The sequence below is a fragment of the Telopea speciosissima genome, chromosome 3 (genome assembly GCF_018873765.1).
Source record: "Telopea speciosissima isolate NSW1024214 ecotype Mountain lineage chromosome 3, Tspe_v1, whole genome shotgun sequence".
Classification (NCBI taxonomy): domain Eukaryota; kingdom Viridiplantae; phylum Streptophyta; class Magnoliopsida; order Proteales; family Proteaceae; genus Telopea; species Telopea speciosissima.
Window position 1 is genome coordinate 22,022,556 of NC_057918.1, and position 17,536 is coordinate 22,040,091.

A 17,536-nucleotide genomic window follows, 5' to 3' on the forward strand; every position below is an offset into this window, starting at 1 on the left:
GTGGATCTCCAATCGACTCCTTGCATCTTGTAGATCGGGAGGTCCTTCTTCTTCGTCAATCAAGCTTCCTCAACTTGCTGCAACTGCAGATTTGCAGATCCGGTGAGTTGTTTGTTAATTTAGTTATTCCCTTCTTCCTCTAACCTAATCCACACACCCCTCCTTCCATCAAACCCTAATTCTCCATTAAACCTGCAACTCCTTCCTCAACTAGGACTCCCTTATAATTCCAGATTTAGCCTTCACCCTCAAACCCTACTTCCAGCCCACATTCCCACTCCCCACACTCGACCTTAACCCTAGCCTTTAGTATTCACTCTAACCCCTCCATTCCCTCACTCCATTAAACCCTAAAACCTACAACTCAATTCTGCCCCCAACTGCAGAATTTTAAAACCCCTTCAAACCCTAACGTTTTTACGTTATTAAGGTCCCCTAAACCTGCATAGTAAAACCCTATAAACCCCTTTCCCAAAATCTATCCCTAAACCCTAGATCTTGCAAACAGTCCATTTTCACAAGGCCTCTAACCCGAAACCCTAGATTTCCAACCTTATCCAAATCCATCCAAACCTACACCACTAGACTCCGAAAAACCTGCACATCTTTACCAAATAAAACCCTAGCTCCAAACCCTAACCCTAACCCTAAATTTTGACCTAATTAGCCAAATCTGTCCCATTCGGCCAATCCTATTACTTAACCCTATTCCCCTGGTTCCTAGTGGGACTTGTCCTACCTAGGACTACATTACCAAGGGGGGCGAAAAGGAGAAGAGGACCGAAAAAATTGGGGGGGGGGGGGGGGAAGTACAAAAAGGGGAACACGAGGGGGGGGGGGAGAGCAGATCCCAGGCCCAACTAAGTGGAGGAGAGGGATCTTAAAAGAGCACTATCTAAACCCCAGGACACAACAATATGCCTGTTCCTTGGGGAGTCCAAAACAGCCTTGGTAGGAAGAAAAGTAAGCTTAGTGGAGACATCCCAGAAGATGGCTTTCCAAATCAAGTCAAAAGTGCGAGATTTGGAGGTCCATCTCCATCCAAATGTGGTAAAGAGAAGCGCAAAACACAAGCTTGCCAATAGTGTCACAGATCGAGCATCCAGGGTAAGTCATGACCAGCCAAAGCCACTCTCGAGCGAAAGGGAGATGTCTCCTACCGCGAGGCCAGATAAACAAAAGGGCTTTTTTCCAAATGGTAGAAGTAAAGGGGCAAGCAAAAAAAAGGTGGGCAATGTCTTCTAAACCATTCCAACAGAAGATGCAAGATGTGGAGACGTGGATTCTGCGGTGGGAGAGGAAGGCTTGGGTAGGGAGGCAAAGGTTAAGGGTTCTCCAAGCAAGGAAGCTATGTCGAGGGATGTGGCCTTTGAACCAAACTAACTTATGCCATAGGACAGTAGGGGCTTGGGTTCTGACTAGATTCCAGGCGGATCTAAAGCTGAAAAGGCCATTAGTAGAGGGGAGCCAAATAACCTTGTCCGCGTGAGCATGGGGGGAGGGAGGGAGGGTGGGGAGGGAATTCCAGATCAAGGAGAGGGCGAGGGGGGTAGGGGAGGGGGGGGACCAGGAACCCTGAAAAATGATGGAGGAGAGGGGAGCAAACTTTGGAATGCCGGAGGAATAAATTGTTCTGGCTCCAAAGAAGCTGTAGAGGACACCAAAAGGATGCCAGGGGTCAAGCCAGAGGGAGGTGGAGGATCCATCCAAGATGGAAGAGGAAATGGCTCTAAGGGCCAGGGGGCGAAGAAGAAGGATCTTGCGCCAGATCCAAGAAGAATCCGCAGGGACGGATACAGTCCAAATGGAGTCATTCCTGAGGAAGTGGGAGTAGACCCAATGGACCCAAATGGAGTCATGCTTAGAGGAGATTTTCCAAATAAGCTTCAAAATACCCGCGGTATTGGAATCACGGATACGGCGGATGCCCAGACCTCCTTCGGATTTTGGGAGGCAGATGGATTTCCAGCTGAGAGGGTAGAGGAATCTGTGGGATTCTTTTCCTTTCCAGAGCAAAGCACAGAAAAGGGCTTCCATAGCTTTGATGGTGGCTTTGGGAAGGGCAAAGATGCCGCACTAATAGATATAAGAAGATTGAAGCACCGATTTAATGCATTCAAGATGCCGCACCAAACTGTCCTTATATTTGTGATATTCCAATAATACCCACCCTAATAACAAGAGATAAAATGAAGAAGAAAACTTCTCTCTTCTTCTTCCTATCGTTCGAACCCTCGGCACCTATCTGGACTCCGTAATGGGGAAAGAAGCTTCTAGGCTACTGCTTCCACCAGGTGTGGGACGATTCAGCTTATGCTTCTGGTTGTTCTGGCTCATCCTTTCTTGTTCTTCATCGTCGACCACGATCTCCAGGTCGAGGCAGCCTTGTATGGTGGCCACAATCGCCGCCTTCCCCGTCTGGGCATTATTAGCTGTAATGGAACTGTTCAGCTGGTGTGCTGATGGTGAACAGTCCCAAGATAGAAATCGGCTTTCGAAGGGAGAAACACATAATATGGAACGCTCTGATTTTGATTTTACTTCTTTTAACACACAAGTCACCTCCCCCATTTCCCCTTAACAGTCAGAATCTCTCTCTCTCTCTCTCTCTCTCTCTCTCTCTCTCTCTCTCTCTCTCTCTCTCTCTCTGTGGCAAACAGAGGAGCTTTAATATATACTGGTTTGGACCTAATCTTCTGTTCTGTTTATCTTTGGTCCAGTCCGGTTTTTTAAATTCTCCATCTGCCGCAAACAAAGACCACTCCTTAATTTCCTTAACAAATGACATCTGAAGAAGGAAACAAATGGACTCGAGATGGACATCCATGACGACATTGCATGGCTAAGACTACCAAATTAACCCAATTCCCAAAAAAATGGAGACTAAACCCACCATTAACCCATTAAGATGACAACATATTTTCCAGTTTCCACTTCATCTCCTTCATTTTCTGTAGTAGCTGTTGCCATTCACAAATCTCTGTCAAAAGCCCAAAACTGGGGCAAAACTGGTAAGCTGGTTTCAATCAAAGGAATCCTATTTGCTAGTAATTTGAACTGTGTGTAATCTTACCACTGTAACTCACACCCTTTGCCAGCACCTGACGTCTTTCTCCCTCTCTATATATAAAAAAAATCCCCCTTCACAGTTTAAACTCTCTTCAGCTCTTCTCTTGTTGTATAATCAGGTTCTATATATCACTTTACTAACCAAGTGAAGATGCACGTCCAAGCAGTTGCAGAGAGAGATGAGTTGCAGGTTCTTGAAGCGGCAATGGCTGTTTCAGCTCCTCATCTTCACTTTCTCTTTTCCAAAGGTTGGAGACGATAGAGCAAGGAGAGAGAAGTTTAATGTTTTAAGACAAATTGTGAAAGGGTAATAGAGTCTTTTCCCATCACTTAACAGCCATATTTAACGCAATGGGTACGGTTGATAGAATCTTGTGAATGCAGGGGAGGGGAGAGTTATTACTCAATACCCAGGGGTGTGATTTGTCATTCGAGCATAATCAAGGGGAGGGGGGAGTAATTTACTCATTATTTATTTATTTTTCTGTAAAAACAAATGATTTTCTTGTAAAAAAATTGAAAAAAAATATGATTTATACTCATTGTTTGGAACTTAATCAAATATATGTTGGACACCGTGGGTAAGGGATCGAGGAGAGCCAGTTATGGATCAGGTTGGGGGTAGGCCCAACCCGGAGTTAGCTTCTCGGATGAATACTGACATGGACGAGTATATGTTATCTCGCGAGGGTCGTGTGCATTCACAGCCACCCATACCTTTCGAGTCTCAGGCTGGTGGGGTTGACGATGATGGTGGTGATGGTAATGGGGATGGTGGTGATGGTGATGATACTGATGACGGTGATGGGGATGATGGGGATGATGGGGTGATGCGGATGATGCGGGTGATGCAGGTATGCACAAGAGGTATCACTACCAGGAGTTAGAGCCGGAGCGTGAGCCTGAGCCAGTGCGCTTCACAGGAGAAACTCAATTCACTCATGCCACACAGGATGAGGACCATAGTGGAATTGTCTACAGGAGAGGGCCGAGAGGCTCACATCACCGATTCAAACAACCAGTTGGGGAGCAGCAAGATAGCATGGATGACACGATCAGGAGCTTGACTGACAGTATTGGAGGCATGAGTATGGAGAGTGGTATTCATCATGGGGAGCATTGGCATACACCATCATCCATATATGGCACGGGGAGCACTGGTTCCAAGTATAGTCACTATACTGGGTATGGTTAGTTTGGGGGCTTTGGATAGGCTGGCTCTTCATCATCGTTACCCTCTGCCTATGAGTATGAGGGTCAGTCATACTCACACACTGAGTCAGGTTTTGTGGAAAGCATCTTTGGGGTCCCAGTTCCCCAACCATAAATGTCTGTGCCGGTTCTGGTTCCACAGGCACCATCTAGTAGCGGTGGCTCTCCATCGAGTTCCTTACGTTTCGGAGATATATACCCTAGGTTAGGGTACCTCCAGTACGCTGATGACTCGGTTTATAGGGTTGTTGTGCACGACTTTGAGCGTTACTTCCAACAACATATGTCATGGCCAGCCTTTGTGATGCAATCAGAGCAGAGCTTGATTCGACAACACCAACAACTACGTGGTCATTATGATGATCCGGCCCGACACTCGTTTCAGTACTACCATGTACTTAGTTAATCTATGTGACTATGTCTCTTTCCAAGTTTCTAACAATTATGAACAAACAGTCGAACAATCAGTCCATCACTATGTAGTATGTAATGGTTTAAATGGTTTATGGTTTGATGTATTTTAGTTCCAAATGCTTATTTAAGTTGTTTTGCACTTCTAGTCTTCTACTTTAGTCATATGAGTCTAAATATTGTGTGGAATAGCCTAAGGTAGACCTCACGCACGTTGTAGACTACCAACTTATGGTTTGTAATTAAAGTACCATTTTGGGTTTGAATTTGTAAAAACTAATGGTTCCACTGTGTTTAGAAGGCCTAAAATAGGGAGAATGTCAAGTTTCAGCCCCTATCTTGGCCATATGGCTACCGAATCCTACCATTGAGTTCAGAAAAAAAAAATACATGATCACGCCGAGATCTCGGTTTCGTGGCCTGGTGAAGCCACTAGCGAAACCGAGACCTAAAACCTTGTTAACAAATAAGGTAACCTAAATTGACTAGGAAAATGAAATAATAAAGGAAACATACTCAAAATAGGACTTTAACTAAACTACTGAAGTAAATACCGTTTTTCCTACTTTCTACCCATATTTTAGGATTATTAAATTGGCCAATTACAAATTAAACCCATGGGATCAAAAGCCCAACACCTACACAACCCAACCCAAAGCTTAGTTTTAATAAAAAGAGCCCTTTAGGTGACTTATCTGCATCAATAATTCTTCCTCAGAAAGTGTGATGGGTCTAGGAATATACGCCTATAAAAACATCTTCTAGGAAATAAATCTTATGTTGAAGAATCTGTTCTGGAATCTGGACATAAAGTTTTTCCTAGGAAAGTGTTACTTCTCTAGTACTTTGCTTAAGAATATTAATACAAAGTTGTCTTCTGCTTAAAAAATTTGGAAAGAATAAGTGGATACATTTAACAGCTTATTTAATATACTTTTGGACCAATATTGCCAATATATACAAGTGAGCCTACTTTTGAGGAAGAAATGGGAGCCTGAAATATTTCCTGCAGCCTCATAGTGTGACTAATTCTGTTTCTTAACATGAAGAACGAAATTTCATTTCATTTATTGTAATATCCTTTACACAAGTTTCGGTCATAACTTTTAGCTCCTTTTTATTTCTATTGTCAACTTGCTATACAGCAGTCACAGCACTGAGAAACAGTTAACTATAGCTTTGTTTGATGGCAGCATCGAAGCATGAACCTACCTTAACTGCTAATTCTCCAATTGCCCAGCATGCATTATTTGCCACTGAAACTGTCTCTTTCAGCTCAGGAGTATTCTGCACAAAGCACATATTATGTCAGGCAACCAACAATAAGGTTTGGAAACATCATAATAAATTCTGCATACCAGTTGCTTCACTGCAACGTTGAGAAATTCTGACAATCGAGGTTGCAAATGTACAGGACAAACCTGGAATAAATCATCAAAAAGCACAGATCATGTTCAACATTAATAAGAATATAAAACTTCTTAAATCGAAAAAACTTTATAAGCCTCAAATAATAAATGTTACAACTAACTCTTGCAAGGTCCCCTAGAAGAGCAAGGGCACTCTGTCGGACATCAAGAACATCATCCATGCAACATTGTAGAAGTAGATCCCTCAAATTGCTGTTTGCAACCTACAAAACAATTTCCATAAGAAGGGAAACACTTTTGTTGAGAGAGAATAAAGTGCGAAAAGAACAATTAACAAAAATGATCATAGATCTCAATCAATCCCAGCCACCCCCCACCCCCAAAAAAAAAAACCAACAAAAAAAGGAAAAAATGAAGTGAAGAATTCAAAGATATATGAGCAAATTATAGAAAGTAAACTTCCTAATTGTTTCCTTTCCAAAACTTTCCTAACCATCATCAACTGAAGAAATCAAACAATGACAAAGCAACTCAGAAAATTGGATCAGTTTCAATAGTTCACAATTCAAAGTGGGGAAAATCAGAGATTACAATACAAGAAAGTAAAATATAACTACAAAAGGAGAATCTGTGCAATATATTTGCATTTATATTTCCACTCCCATCATTTACTTACTTCACCAAAATAAAGCTTCAACAAAATAAACCCCCAGGTTCACAAAGGTATTCACAACAGTATACATGACCAACAAAAGATACAAGTTAATAAAAAACAGATACATATGAACAATCCAGATTAATAAAATAATGAAAAAAGGGAGTACCAAACTCTCAATCCCACTACCAAGAGCCTCAGAAAGTCCTGCGAGCAGGTCCAAAGAGCAGACAATGAACTCCTTGTCATATTGACCACCAGCTGACACGGGATCAACCTGCACAGAATCAATTATTAGAGTCAAAGGAATAAAAAATTATTTTCTCACCCCCTCAAGTTATCACATATAGGAGGTAAACATTCTAAACCAACATAACCTGTGTAGCACAACCAGAAAAATATATCCTAAGATGTAATGAGATTCTAAGTAAATTTAACAAAGCCAACAGCAACCACAATGCCAGTTACCAATACGATAGGGACAATAAAGGCCTCAAACAACTTAAATTTTATACTATTTATTTTATATTATTTTTTTCTAGCAAATGAAAAGGAATTATTTACAAGCCAAATAAGGGGAAATGAGGAGAAACAAATATGAAGGCCTAAACCAAAGGGACACCCAACAAGAAGGAAGGCAAACAGGAACGACCACCCAAACAAAACTACCCACCTGAAATGGGAAAAGGCCACTAACCTCCTCCTTCACTAGGACAATCTAGGACCTACTCTACCCCCTATATGGCAAGAACCAAAGGAGAAACATAGTACCGCATTAGGATCTCCAACCAGCAGTGGGAAACAATCTTTTCTCTGAGCCAACCTAAAATTTTACTTTTCAAGCCTCCCCACCAATTGTGAAGGTTGATATCCCCAACAACACGAGAGACAATATCTCCATTAGCTAAACCCTTTCTGACCCTGCCTATGGACTCGTATTTTGAAGCATGACTAATCCCACAAAAGAATCATCATATACAAAAATTAAACCCCTATACTTTTCTGTTCCCACAATAAGTCTCTTGATTTTTTTTCCCATTCTGTTTGCAATGGATGCCATAGTCTTCATAGTGCACAAGATATAAAGTTGAAGATCTAGACAACAAGCTCTTTCTTTTATTAGGTGGACAATGTCACTTTATAGGTGAACAAGAACGTCAGTGAGGCCATGACTAGTCCCAAGTGGAAGGAAGCAATGTGTGAGGAGATGGCCCTTGAGAAGAATTGTACTTGGGATCTTGTTGATCTTCCAGAAGGAAGAGTGCCAGTAGGTTGCAGATGGATCTACTCAATCAAGTATCGATCAAATGGAACCATTGAAAGATATAAGACTAAGTTGGTAGCCAAGGGATATAGTCAAATGTATGCAATTGATTATCAGGAGACATTTGCTCCAATGGCTAAGCACAATTCGATAAAAGTCCTTTTATCAATGGCTGACAACCGAGATTAGCCACTGTATCAGTTGGATGTGAAAAGTGCATTTCTCTATGGGGAATTGGTGAAGGAAGTGCATATGCAAGTTCCTCCTAGCCTCAAGTGTCCTACAGCTGAAGGTAAAGAATGTCGCCTTAAGAAAGCTCTTTACGGTCTTCAACAGTCTCCAAAATCTTGGTTTGAGTTGTTTAGACAAGCTATTCTGAAGAATGGATACACCCAGAGTCAGGCTGATCATGCATTGTTTATCTGTCAAAGTGACGGTAATATTACAGCCTTAATTCTCTATGTGGGTGATATTATAGTAACACGGAATGTCTGAGAGGAAATAAGGAGGCTAAAATCCTACTTAGCTCAACAATTTGAGATTATAGACCTTGGTCCCTTGAAATATTTCTTGGGAATTGAAGTGCCAAGGTCAAAAAAGGGCATAAGCATATGCAAAGAAAGTTTGTGTTGAACCTTAAGAAGGAGACAGGGATGCTGGGTTGTAAGCCTGCCAAGACCTACTGATCAGAATTATAAACTGGGTGATGGTGGTGGACATCTCCTAATTGATGTCGGGAAGTATCAAGGATTAGTGGGGAAGTTGATCTATCCCTCCCTTAATACGTCCAAACATCGCTTATGCTGTTGGGTTAGTGGTCAGTTCATGCATGCGCCTAATAGTGGGAATTTAGATGTTATGTATCATATTCTCAAGTATGAGAAGTCCAATCTAGGAAAAGGACTGTTGTTAATCTAAACATGACCATATGAAAATTGCGGGGTACATGATGCCGATTGGGGATGCTCTATTACAAATAGAAGGTCTACATCAATAAATTGCACCTTCATAGGTGGGAACTTGGTTACCTGAAGAAGTAAGAAGCAAACTGTTGTGGGTATATCAAGTGCAGAGGCAGAATTTAAAGCCATGGCACATGGAGTCTGTGAACTCCTATGGTTGAAGAAACTAGTCCAAGAGATGGAGTTTGAGGCTGATGGCCCCATGCGGTCGTACTAAGACAACAAGGCTGCCATTAGCATAGCTCATAACCTGGTGCAACATAATCATACAAAGGATGTCAAAGTTGATCTACACTTCATCAAAGAAAAGATTGACTCCGCTTACATTCGTACTCCCTTTGTGAAAACAGGAAATCAATTAGCTGATGTGTTCACCAAAGGAATTTAATTCATTGCAGATCCATTCCCTCTTGAGCAAGCTAGGCATGTATGACATTTATTCCCCAGCTTGAGGGGGAATGCTAGAGTGCATAATGTAAGGGTAGAATAGGAAATAGAATATGAAATAAGCACATATTTGTATTGGGTATTAATGAAGGGTAGTGATGTAATTTTACTTCTCTTTTTATCTAACGTGAATATAGGCAAGAGGCAATCAATTATTGCCCAATCATCCTTTCGTGAACAACCTTTCTTCTTCCTCTTCTTCTCTTTCTTCTTCTTCCTCTCTTCTCTTCCTGGTTTGCTGAAACATCTAGCAAGTGCGAACTTCTTTTTGAGGTGGGGGTAAAAAGAAACTGTAAAACATGCAACTTTTATGATAACTCCAAATGTAAAGCAAGTGACTTGAGGTCTCTTTCTCCTTCATGTCAAATATATAATAATCAATTTGAATTACCATGTAAATGTTCAACATTCAAGACTATCTGCAATTTAAAGGCCTCCATTCTAGGTGGACCCGATCAGCCCAGTATCTTGCCCAAAGAGCCACTTCTACACACTTTTACATTTTCCATTTGAAGTCCCACCACCAAATCCAAGAATCATCTTCACCTCCTTATAATTACCATTCTTTTAGATGGTTTAAAACATGGATACCTGGATACATTAATAAAATTCTCTCACGAAGTATTAATATGCCATTTACTATTTACTATTTACTATTTACTAATTCTTTCTGTACTACATTGGAAAACATCAGTCACAGTCCAGCAAACTAAAATATATATCCAACCAACACCAGAATGGGCAGGGTCAGTGCAAGACCATAAAAGGGGCAAATAAAAACATTATGCTGAAATTACAGAAGCCCCTCATCCTTGCTTGGGTGAGGCCTTAATTCCCACCTTCCTTGCATACAACTCCTCCGCCTAGAGTCAAAACTCTAGAAGCACCCTTGTAAAACTAGGCGTTTCTTTTTCAAAATCATAGCCCATACATCCCAAAACCAGCCATTCAAAACCAACTTCACTACTTCAAATAATGGTAAAACAGAGAATCTGACCGACCCAAAACTCCCTGCTGCAACTATAATAACACTATCTATGCATTATGAAAGACTAACTGGAATGATGTGAAATTTTAGTAATAAAATTAATGCACAAGAGGCTATCATCCCTGGTGCGAACAGTGGTTTTAGGATCAGCATTGGATTAGGCTATCCCCTCTATCATATATACATCATAAACTTCTTTTGTTTGGACCATCCAATTCATACTTATCTAGATCAATATTGTCTGGAACAATCCGGGTTCCAATTCCAATCTTTGGATAGTTGGAACTAACTGTAATAGACCTTTACAAATATGATAACCATCACAATTTGCTCAGACAGATTGGATGAAATGCTATAGCTTCCCTACAGGTATAATAAGTTCTAGCGGCTGAGCAAACAAACATGACAATTCATACGCAGAATTTGCGCTTAAAGAATCAAAAATGAAACCTGACAAAGGAAGCTCACACTATTTCTGAGCAGGTAGTTAAGTAATCACAAAGTTTAAAATACAAATCTCATGTTGCTAGGGTCAAATATTTAGTTCGCAAAGTTAATTACGGTATCATGAGCTGCATATTCTTACCTGAGATTAAGAAACTTGTTAGACAACTAAATGTTTAGGTTTAAACCAATAAGAATGCATAGATATAGATCAACATTGACATTTGATAGGTAAAGGAAACATAATTGTGAGTAGAAGTACAAACTACCAAATTGTCAAGGCAATTATAATTCAATGCAAAGCACAAGCTTAAATCCTAAAACAATCATCCAGAGATGATGATAAACTATCAAGGAAGCCAAAAATGAAATCAAAATCATGAAAATATCATATAAGTAGCAACCTTAGCCAATTGTTGGGTCTGGATGAGGTTTATGCACCTCTGAAATACAGGTTCAGCAAATTGAGAAAATCCAGGACCTAATGCCTGAAATGGGAAATACAACAATCATTCATCTGGTAAAATCAATCTCCTTAGATGTAAAGTTCATCTAAGAAGCAACAGTCTACAGATAAACTGAAAGGGAAACAATAGAAATTAAAAAAACAAAATGAACAGACAAGTAGCAGTAGGATGGAAGAATCAAATTGTGGCTAGTAATCCAGAGTATTAAATTGTGTGCTGCCATGAATTTCATTAAAATAGGATTATATTTTCTTTTCTTTTCAGTTCCTGCGGCAATAAAATCTGGCACTCTTATAGGTCATAAACCCTTGCCAAAAGCCCGACACCACTATTTTGGAATTTTGTTTTTGGACCTCACCAATCTCCTTTCAAATATCAGCCAGGATCAGGCCAGATCAGCCAATCCAGAATGTACCCAGGGTATCCAAACCAACCTGAGATACCAAGTTCTAAATTCTTGACCTTACATGAACATAAAAGGCTCTGATACAACAATCTAAGCACAGAAATGTGATCTATGATCAGGATCAACAGCCTTGGCTCCTGACACTAGGTCTAATAACCACAATTTATCAAGGTTTCCAGAAAATTTTCTGGGATTCCCTTTTTTTCATCCGAGAAGTTTAAGACTTTCCACAATTCCTGTCCTTGCGGGCTTACTGTCCGTGGTGTTGTGAGATTTAAGATTCAGATCATCTGTATAATATTATGCATGAAAAGAAAAAAAAGATGAACCAAATCAATAGATTATATCTACCTTCAAAAGGAAACCGTTTGTCAGTGAGATGTAGTGAATCATATCATGAGATGTACTGGATCATTTAACTGCCAAGTATGCCTCTACTTAACACTTGTATGATCCAGTACATCTCATTATATGATTCAGTACATCTGACTAACATAGTCTAAATAAAGAAAATAATCAGCTGCATTAAAGTGTATAGCTGCAAAGTGGATGCTGATAAAAAATAAGCATAGAAGTTTGATAAATATCAGTTAATTACCATGGTTTTAATCCTAGATACTGTTCATGCTAAAGAGTTCTCTCTTCAGTGATCTTCTAGTTTCAATCATTCAGGTTCTGCTCACAGTTACTTACTTTCTGTGCTCTTTTCATATCAACCGATAGTTCAGTTTTCAGCATTTATTTCAATTTTCTGCTCTGCAAACTATACGCTCAAGATACTCTACAACTGGGGAAAATAATCCTCTCCAATTCCCTAAAACTGTGCAGTGCAGCAGTTCAGGGTGGAGATGCCGACACGTGGCAGCTCGGACATCCAATGGTGCCGAGCGCAACAGAGAAAAAAAATGGAAGTCAATGAACTCGGACCGTTGGATGTCCGAGCTGCCATGTGTCGAAATCTCCACCCCGAACTGCCACACTGCACAGTTTAGGGAATTGGAGAGGATTAAAATCCCTACAACTGTGCCTTTTTTTTGGTTGGCTGCAGAATTTCTGCACATTGGCTAGATTCATTAACCACACATTTTCCAGTCTGCCCGCAGAAAAAGTAGCACGCCCCCCCCCCTTTTCTCCAGCTCTCTCCTCTTTGTTCTACCTATAGATGTATAAACATTACCACACATTCCCTTGGTTACTCCATTTTTAGCAAGATCAAACAAGAACTAGGCCAATTGATGGTTCAGTTCCCATCTGATTTAATAAACTATGAAGCTGATGGTTTGGCCCATAGAGGAATGACTAGGCCTATAGTATACTTGAAGCCTTTTTCCCCCTTTTAACCCACAGTGTGTTTGGGCCCAGAGCCTCTCAATGTCTGTCATTTGCTTTCTTCTATTAGTAAAGCTTGTCCATGTTACTGACCTAAATAAAAACAGAAAAGAATTGTTGTGGTCCCATGAGTAAGATAACCTAGGCCAAACAAAGACCAAATAAAACATATACCTGTGCTATGGATGTGAAACACTCGAGCAATGGAAAAAGGTCCTTGTCTGAATTTAAAAGTTGCTGCCACTTCGAGATTAATGGAGGCATCAAGATATCAAGATATCTGGGCTGTCATTGATTAAGATAGAGAATCAGAATGCAAGTATCAAGTTTCAATTGAATGCAAAAATCAAATCATCAAGCCATTGGCTCAAGTCCAGCATCCACATTAAACGAATCAATAAGCCTTTTTGTGTACATAACAGAAACTGCACCTGATTTAGTTCCCCTCCAACTGCGTCTGCTAGAGTACCAATAGCATCATAAACAATCCGCAGGTTCTTTTTCTGAAAACAATTAAATGGCATACAAAAACAGATATAACTCAAGGACATATTTCTCCATATAAGAAATAAAATATACTAGGGTTCAACGAAAGTAGTTACTGCTGTATTTTGAACATCAATAAATAAAAACATACAGATATCAATAGATCAAAAAAGCAAAGAAAGAACCTGGTATTTCCCAAAAGCACACAAGAGGTGTTGCAGAATAATCTCCAAGAGTGGCGACAACTCTTCCGCAGCCTCCTGTGATTTAAGAAACAATAGGATTAAAACATTGAAGTACTTAGAAGAAATGCAATAATAGAACCATTATTAGAGAAGGAACCTCTTCAAGTGTTGCAAAGGCTGAACAAGCAGCCTCTTGCACCCGTTTGTTAGTGTCTAATACTCTTTGTAGAAGACCCAAAAGAACTTTTTCAAATTGTTCACGACCTTTTGGTGACCAATGCTCTGAACAAGGACAACAAAAGAGTTACACAAAAGCGTTAGATTCCGGAAATGAGTACAAAATGTTTAAAGATCATCCACAAACTGCAACAAAATGCATTCAAATGGAAAATAAACAGTATATGTTTTCCTGGTCCAGACAATATCATTCTTAATGGTGAAGCGGCATTATTTCACTAGATAACATAGCACACCTGAACACAAGAAGCACTTGCGATAAAAATCAAGAGAGACTAACAAGCTTATCAATAGTGATGTTTTGGAAGTAGCAATTAAAGATAGGATAAAAGAATCACAGACAAAAGGAAAGGGAACACCAAATTTCTAAAGCTTTGTTTTGTTTCCCTAATATGAAATAACAATAAAGATTTCATCAAGATGCAAGACCTATTAATGAGGTTGAAGAAAAGAGGAGCAGTTGCCAAGAAGTACACATGGAGAAGAGGGTTATGATATAACAGTACAAAGGTTCTCAAAAGGTATGACATAGGAATGGCCTAGGACAATAGACATGAGAGCCACCAGAAATATTTCACTAAGGGGTTTGGAAAGAGGGGAATATTAGGTGCAAAAGACCCTCCAAGGAGGAGGATGGGTCGAAAATTAGACCAGGAGAAAACAAGGATGAGCTGGGGGAAAAAAGCTCTTTCCTTCGGTGAAGTGAAATTGGTTTTTCGGTGAAACTGTCCACTTCTCCACTCGGTGGATCAAATGTTTATTTTCAGACAGGCAGCTAATGTCAGTATAACGTTTTGGGGCTTGAGTGTTAGCATCAGTTTTGTCTGGAAGTGTAACATTTACCGGCCCTTTCTTTCGTCAGTACACCTCCTAACCCTGTTTGGAACCAACCACCTCTTAATTATATCTTCTAAATTTTTTATGAATAAAATATTTTCTAACTAGCAAACAAAATGTAGAAATGAGAAAGCATCAGCTTTGAAAACACTAAAGCAAAAACCATTTTTTGCTGTGAAGTATGCATCACGTACTGATTCTGTCATTTCAAATCATAAATTGTGATAACATTGACAAAGCACCTCTTGAGTCTTGAGGACTATATATTGCCCAGTTTTCAACGAGAAATACTCCACCACCTCTTGCAACAATCAATGAGTTTGACCACAGAAATTTTGACCAATCTTGATAGTGCACAGAAAGCCATGCATAGCCAATTGCCCTCTACGTATCACTATGTACCACTATGTAGGTAATGATGTGTTACAAACAAATTTGTTATTTGTTTGTTAAAAAATAACCCTTTCATGCCATTATTAGTTCTTTTTATTTGAAGTCAAACTGAATGTTGGATTAATTATATTCAAATCATTACTTCTGTCAACTGAAATCAAATATGCAATCAGGAATCAGGACAGAATACTAAATTCACAAGTCCATTTTAACCAGCACACACATTATATTAGCATATGAATACATCTAAATCATGAATACGAACACGAAAAGAAACAGAAATTTGTGCCACTAGGCGTAGTAGCCTATAAAAAATTACTCGAACATACCTGAACAACAAATCTGCTATAACGAGAAAGTGTCCAACAAGTGATACTGCGTATGAGAGGAAATTTGTCATCTAAAAGAGGGATGAGGAATGCCACCATCTGCACATAAAAATATTCACTTACCTTCCATTAGTCCAACATTCTGAATCAGCATGATGATCAGTGGTAGAAACAATGCCTCTTGACACACTTTACAACATAACTATCTGCTAAAACTGGCAGGAGGAGGGAAAAGTGAAGGGAAAGAACATAAGAGTAGACCCTATGCTTTCCAACCACAGATTTCCTCTAAAGAAGTAAAATATGGAAAGGGAAAAATACAAGACAACCAAACTTTAATTAAGGTATAATCCTTTGCAGGCACCAGGTATAGTATAACTTCAGGCGAAAAAACATGATCATTCAAATAAGCATATCGGGATATCAAAAATTTTCCCAATGGCAAGCATTTGTGATGAATATTTGCTATTTTATTTATAAAAAAAAAACGAAATATCAAGAAGATTAGATTACAGGAATGCCAAATGCATGATTTTCTTCTCCCCCCCCCCCCCCAGCACCACCAAGTAAAAACTAAGAAGCTGCCTATCTGATCCAATTATGGGAACAAACTAAAAAGAACCACAAATAAACATAATGAGAGCACCAACTTCCATAATGTTTATTCACCCGCTTTAGAACTCATTTATTCTAATCAGGTGTGGCTGAATTTTATTTTATTTCTTTTGCCCCTCAGGAATTTTCTTCACAAATCGCAGGTTTATTATGAGGAGATACATGTTTTCTTTTAGTACTAAGCACCTTTCCCTTTTCCTTCACTTTATATACAAGTATTCACTATTCAGTAGCCCTTTCACTTAAAAAATAAAGTAACAAAAAAATGAGGACAGGTGGAGGGAGGACACTATGGTATTACCTCAGGCAAATGAGGGTACAGACCAGTAATACAGCCCTCAGCTATTGCACCAAGAGCTAAAACGGCAGCTTCCCTTTCTTTCCATGTTGAATCATCAGTGGTTGTTAGCTTAGCCTGAGAACATTTGGAAACATAATTTTAGTAAGTCCAGCAAAAGGTTCATACACTGTAAAATCTGTAATAACTTTGTAACAGATGGGTACTCCGTATTTTGTAAAATAAAACTCTCTCCTGCCGAGGGAGGAAATTTTCATGAGGTAGCTGAGATGACACAATCAAAGAAGCCCAACCTGTCTAACCACCTCAACCTGTCCAACCGAACATTTATGCCCGATGCCTATCCTCAACATAGGAGACAGGTTTTCATGTTTCTTACTTGACTCTTTTATTCTCCAAAACATGAAATATCAAATGGCAGCTATTCATTAGATATAATAGCAATAAAATAGACACAGATGTGAGCTCAACAAGCTGACCATACACAGTCATGTAGGGTCTCATTTCAGAGAATGGTCAGGATTTGCCACATCAGCCACCATGCCTACCCAAAAGAAACAAAATCTATCGTGCCACACAAAATAACCTTTTACCAGAACCCCACTGACTCCACATCAGGTAATTACATAGGATGCAGAAAAACATGGTAAATGTTTAAATGAAATTTTTTTTTTAAAAAAACACCAGTATATGAAAAAAAGCACACAATGGGTACCTTCCCCAACTAAAAAAATAAAACTACTACTTTCAACAACAATAGCCTGCTTGAAATTTAATTATTGTACTATGAACATCTGATCAACTATCAGGAATCAATCATATAGATCTTTTGTCGTGTTAGGAGGGAAAGGGAGCACAGAGTTGTTATGGCTCGCGGAAGAAAGTCAAACTGAGAGGATAAGAGAGATATTCAACCCATACACAATGCTGATTTTTTTAAGCATTTCAATTCAAATGAAGACATGCACAATCAAAAATTTCTTCCCTAACAGAAGACCACTCTAGAGGGTGTAGCTACCTGCACAAAAGGCATCAATGTTGGAAGAATCTCATCGCCAAATACATTTGACAGGATATCAAGGCCAGCGGCACTGCACTTCCTTAAATTCCAAACATTGACAATGTCATCATC

At 39.5% G+C, this 17,536-nt stretch overlaps 1 protein-coding gene across 1 annotated transcript in view; it reads right to left on the reverse strand.

The window, feature by feature from the left end:
* LOC122655925 (transportin-1-like) overlaps nucleotides 1–17,536 on the reverse strand; it is a 56,137-nt gene that overhangs the window by 24,138 nt on the left and 14,463 nt on the right. The window contains 13 exon segments of the mRNA XM_043850315.1: nucleotides 5,905–5,979; nucleotides 6,051–6,113; nucleotides 6,224–6,325; nucleotides 6,887–6,994; nucleotides 11,227–11,310; nucleotides 13,199–13,309; nucleotides 13,456–13,527; nucleotides 13,696–13,770; nucleotides 13,853–13,965; nucleotides 13,968–13,977; nucleotides 15,492–15,590; nucleotides 16,408–16,521; nucleotides 17,423–17,536. Coding sequence (XP_043706250.1) covers nucleotides 5,905–5,979; nucleotides 6,051–6,113; nucleotides 6,224–6,325; nucleotides 6,887–6,994; nucleotides 11,227–11,310; nucleotides 13,199–13,309; nucleotides 13,456–13,527; nucleotides 13,696–13,770; nucleotides 13,853–13,965; nucleotides 13,968–13,977; nucleotides 15,492–15,590; nucleotides 16,408–16,521; nucleotides 17,423–17,536 — 1,140 coding nt within the window.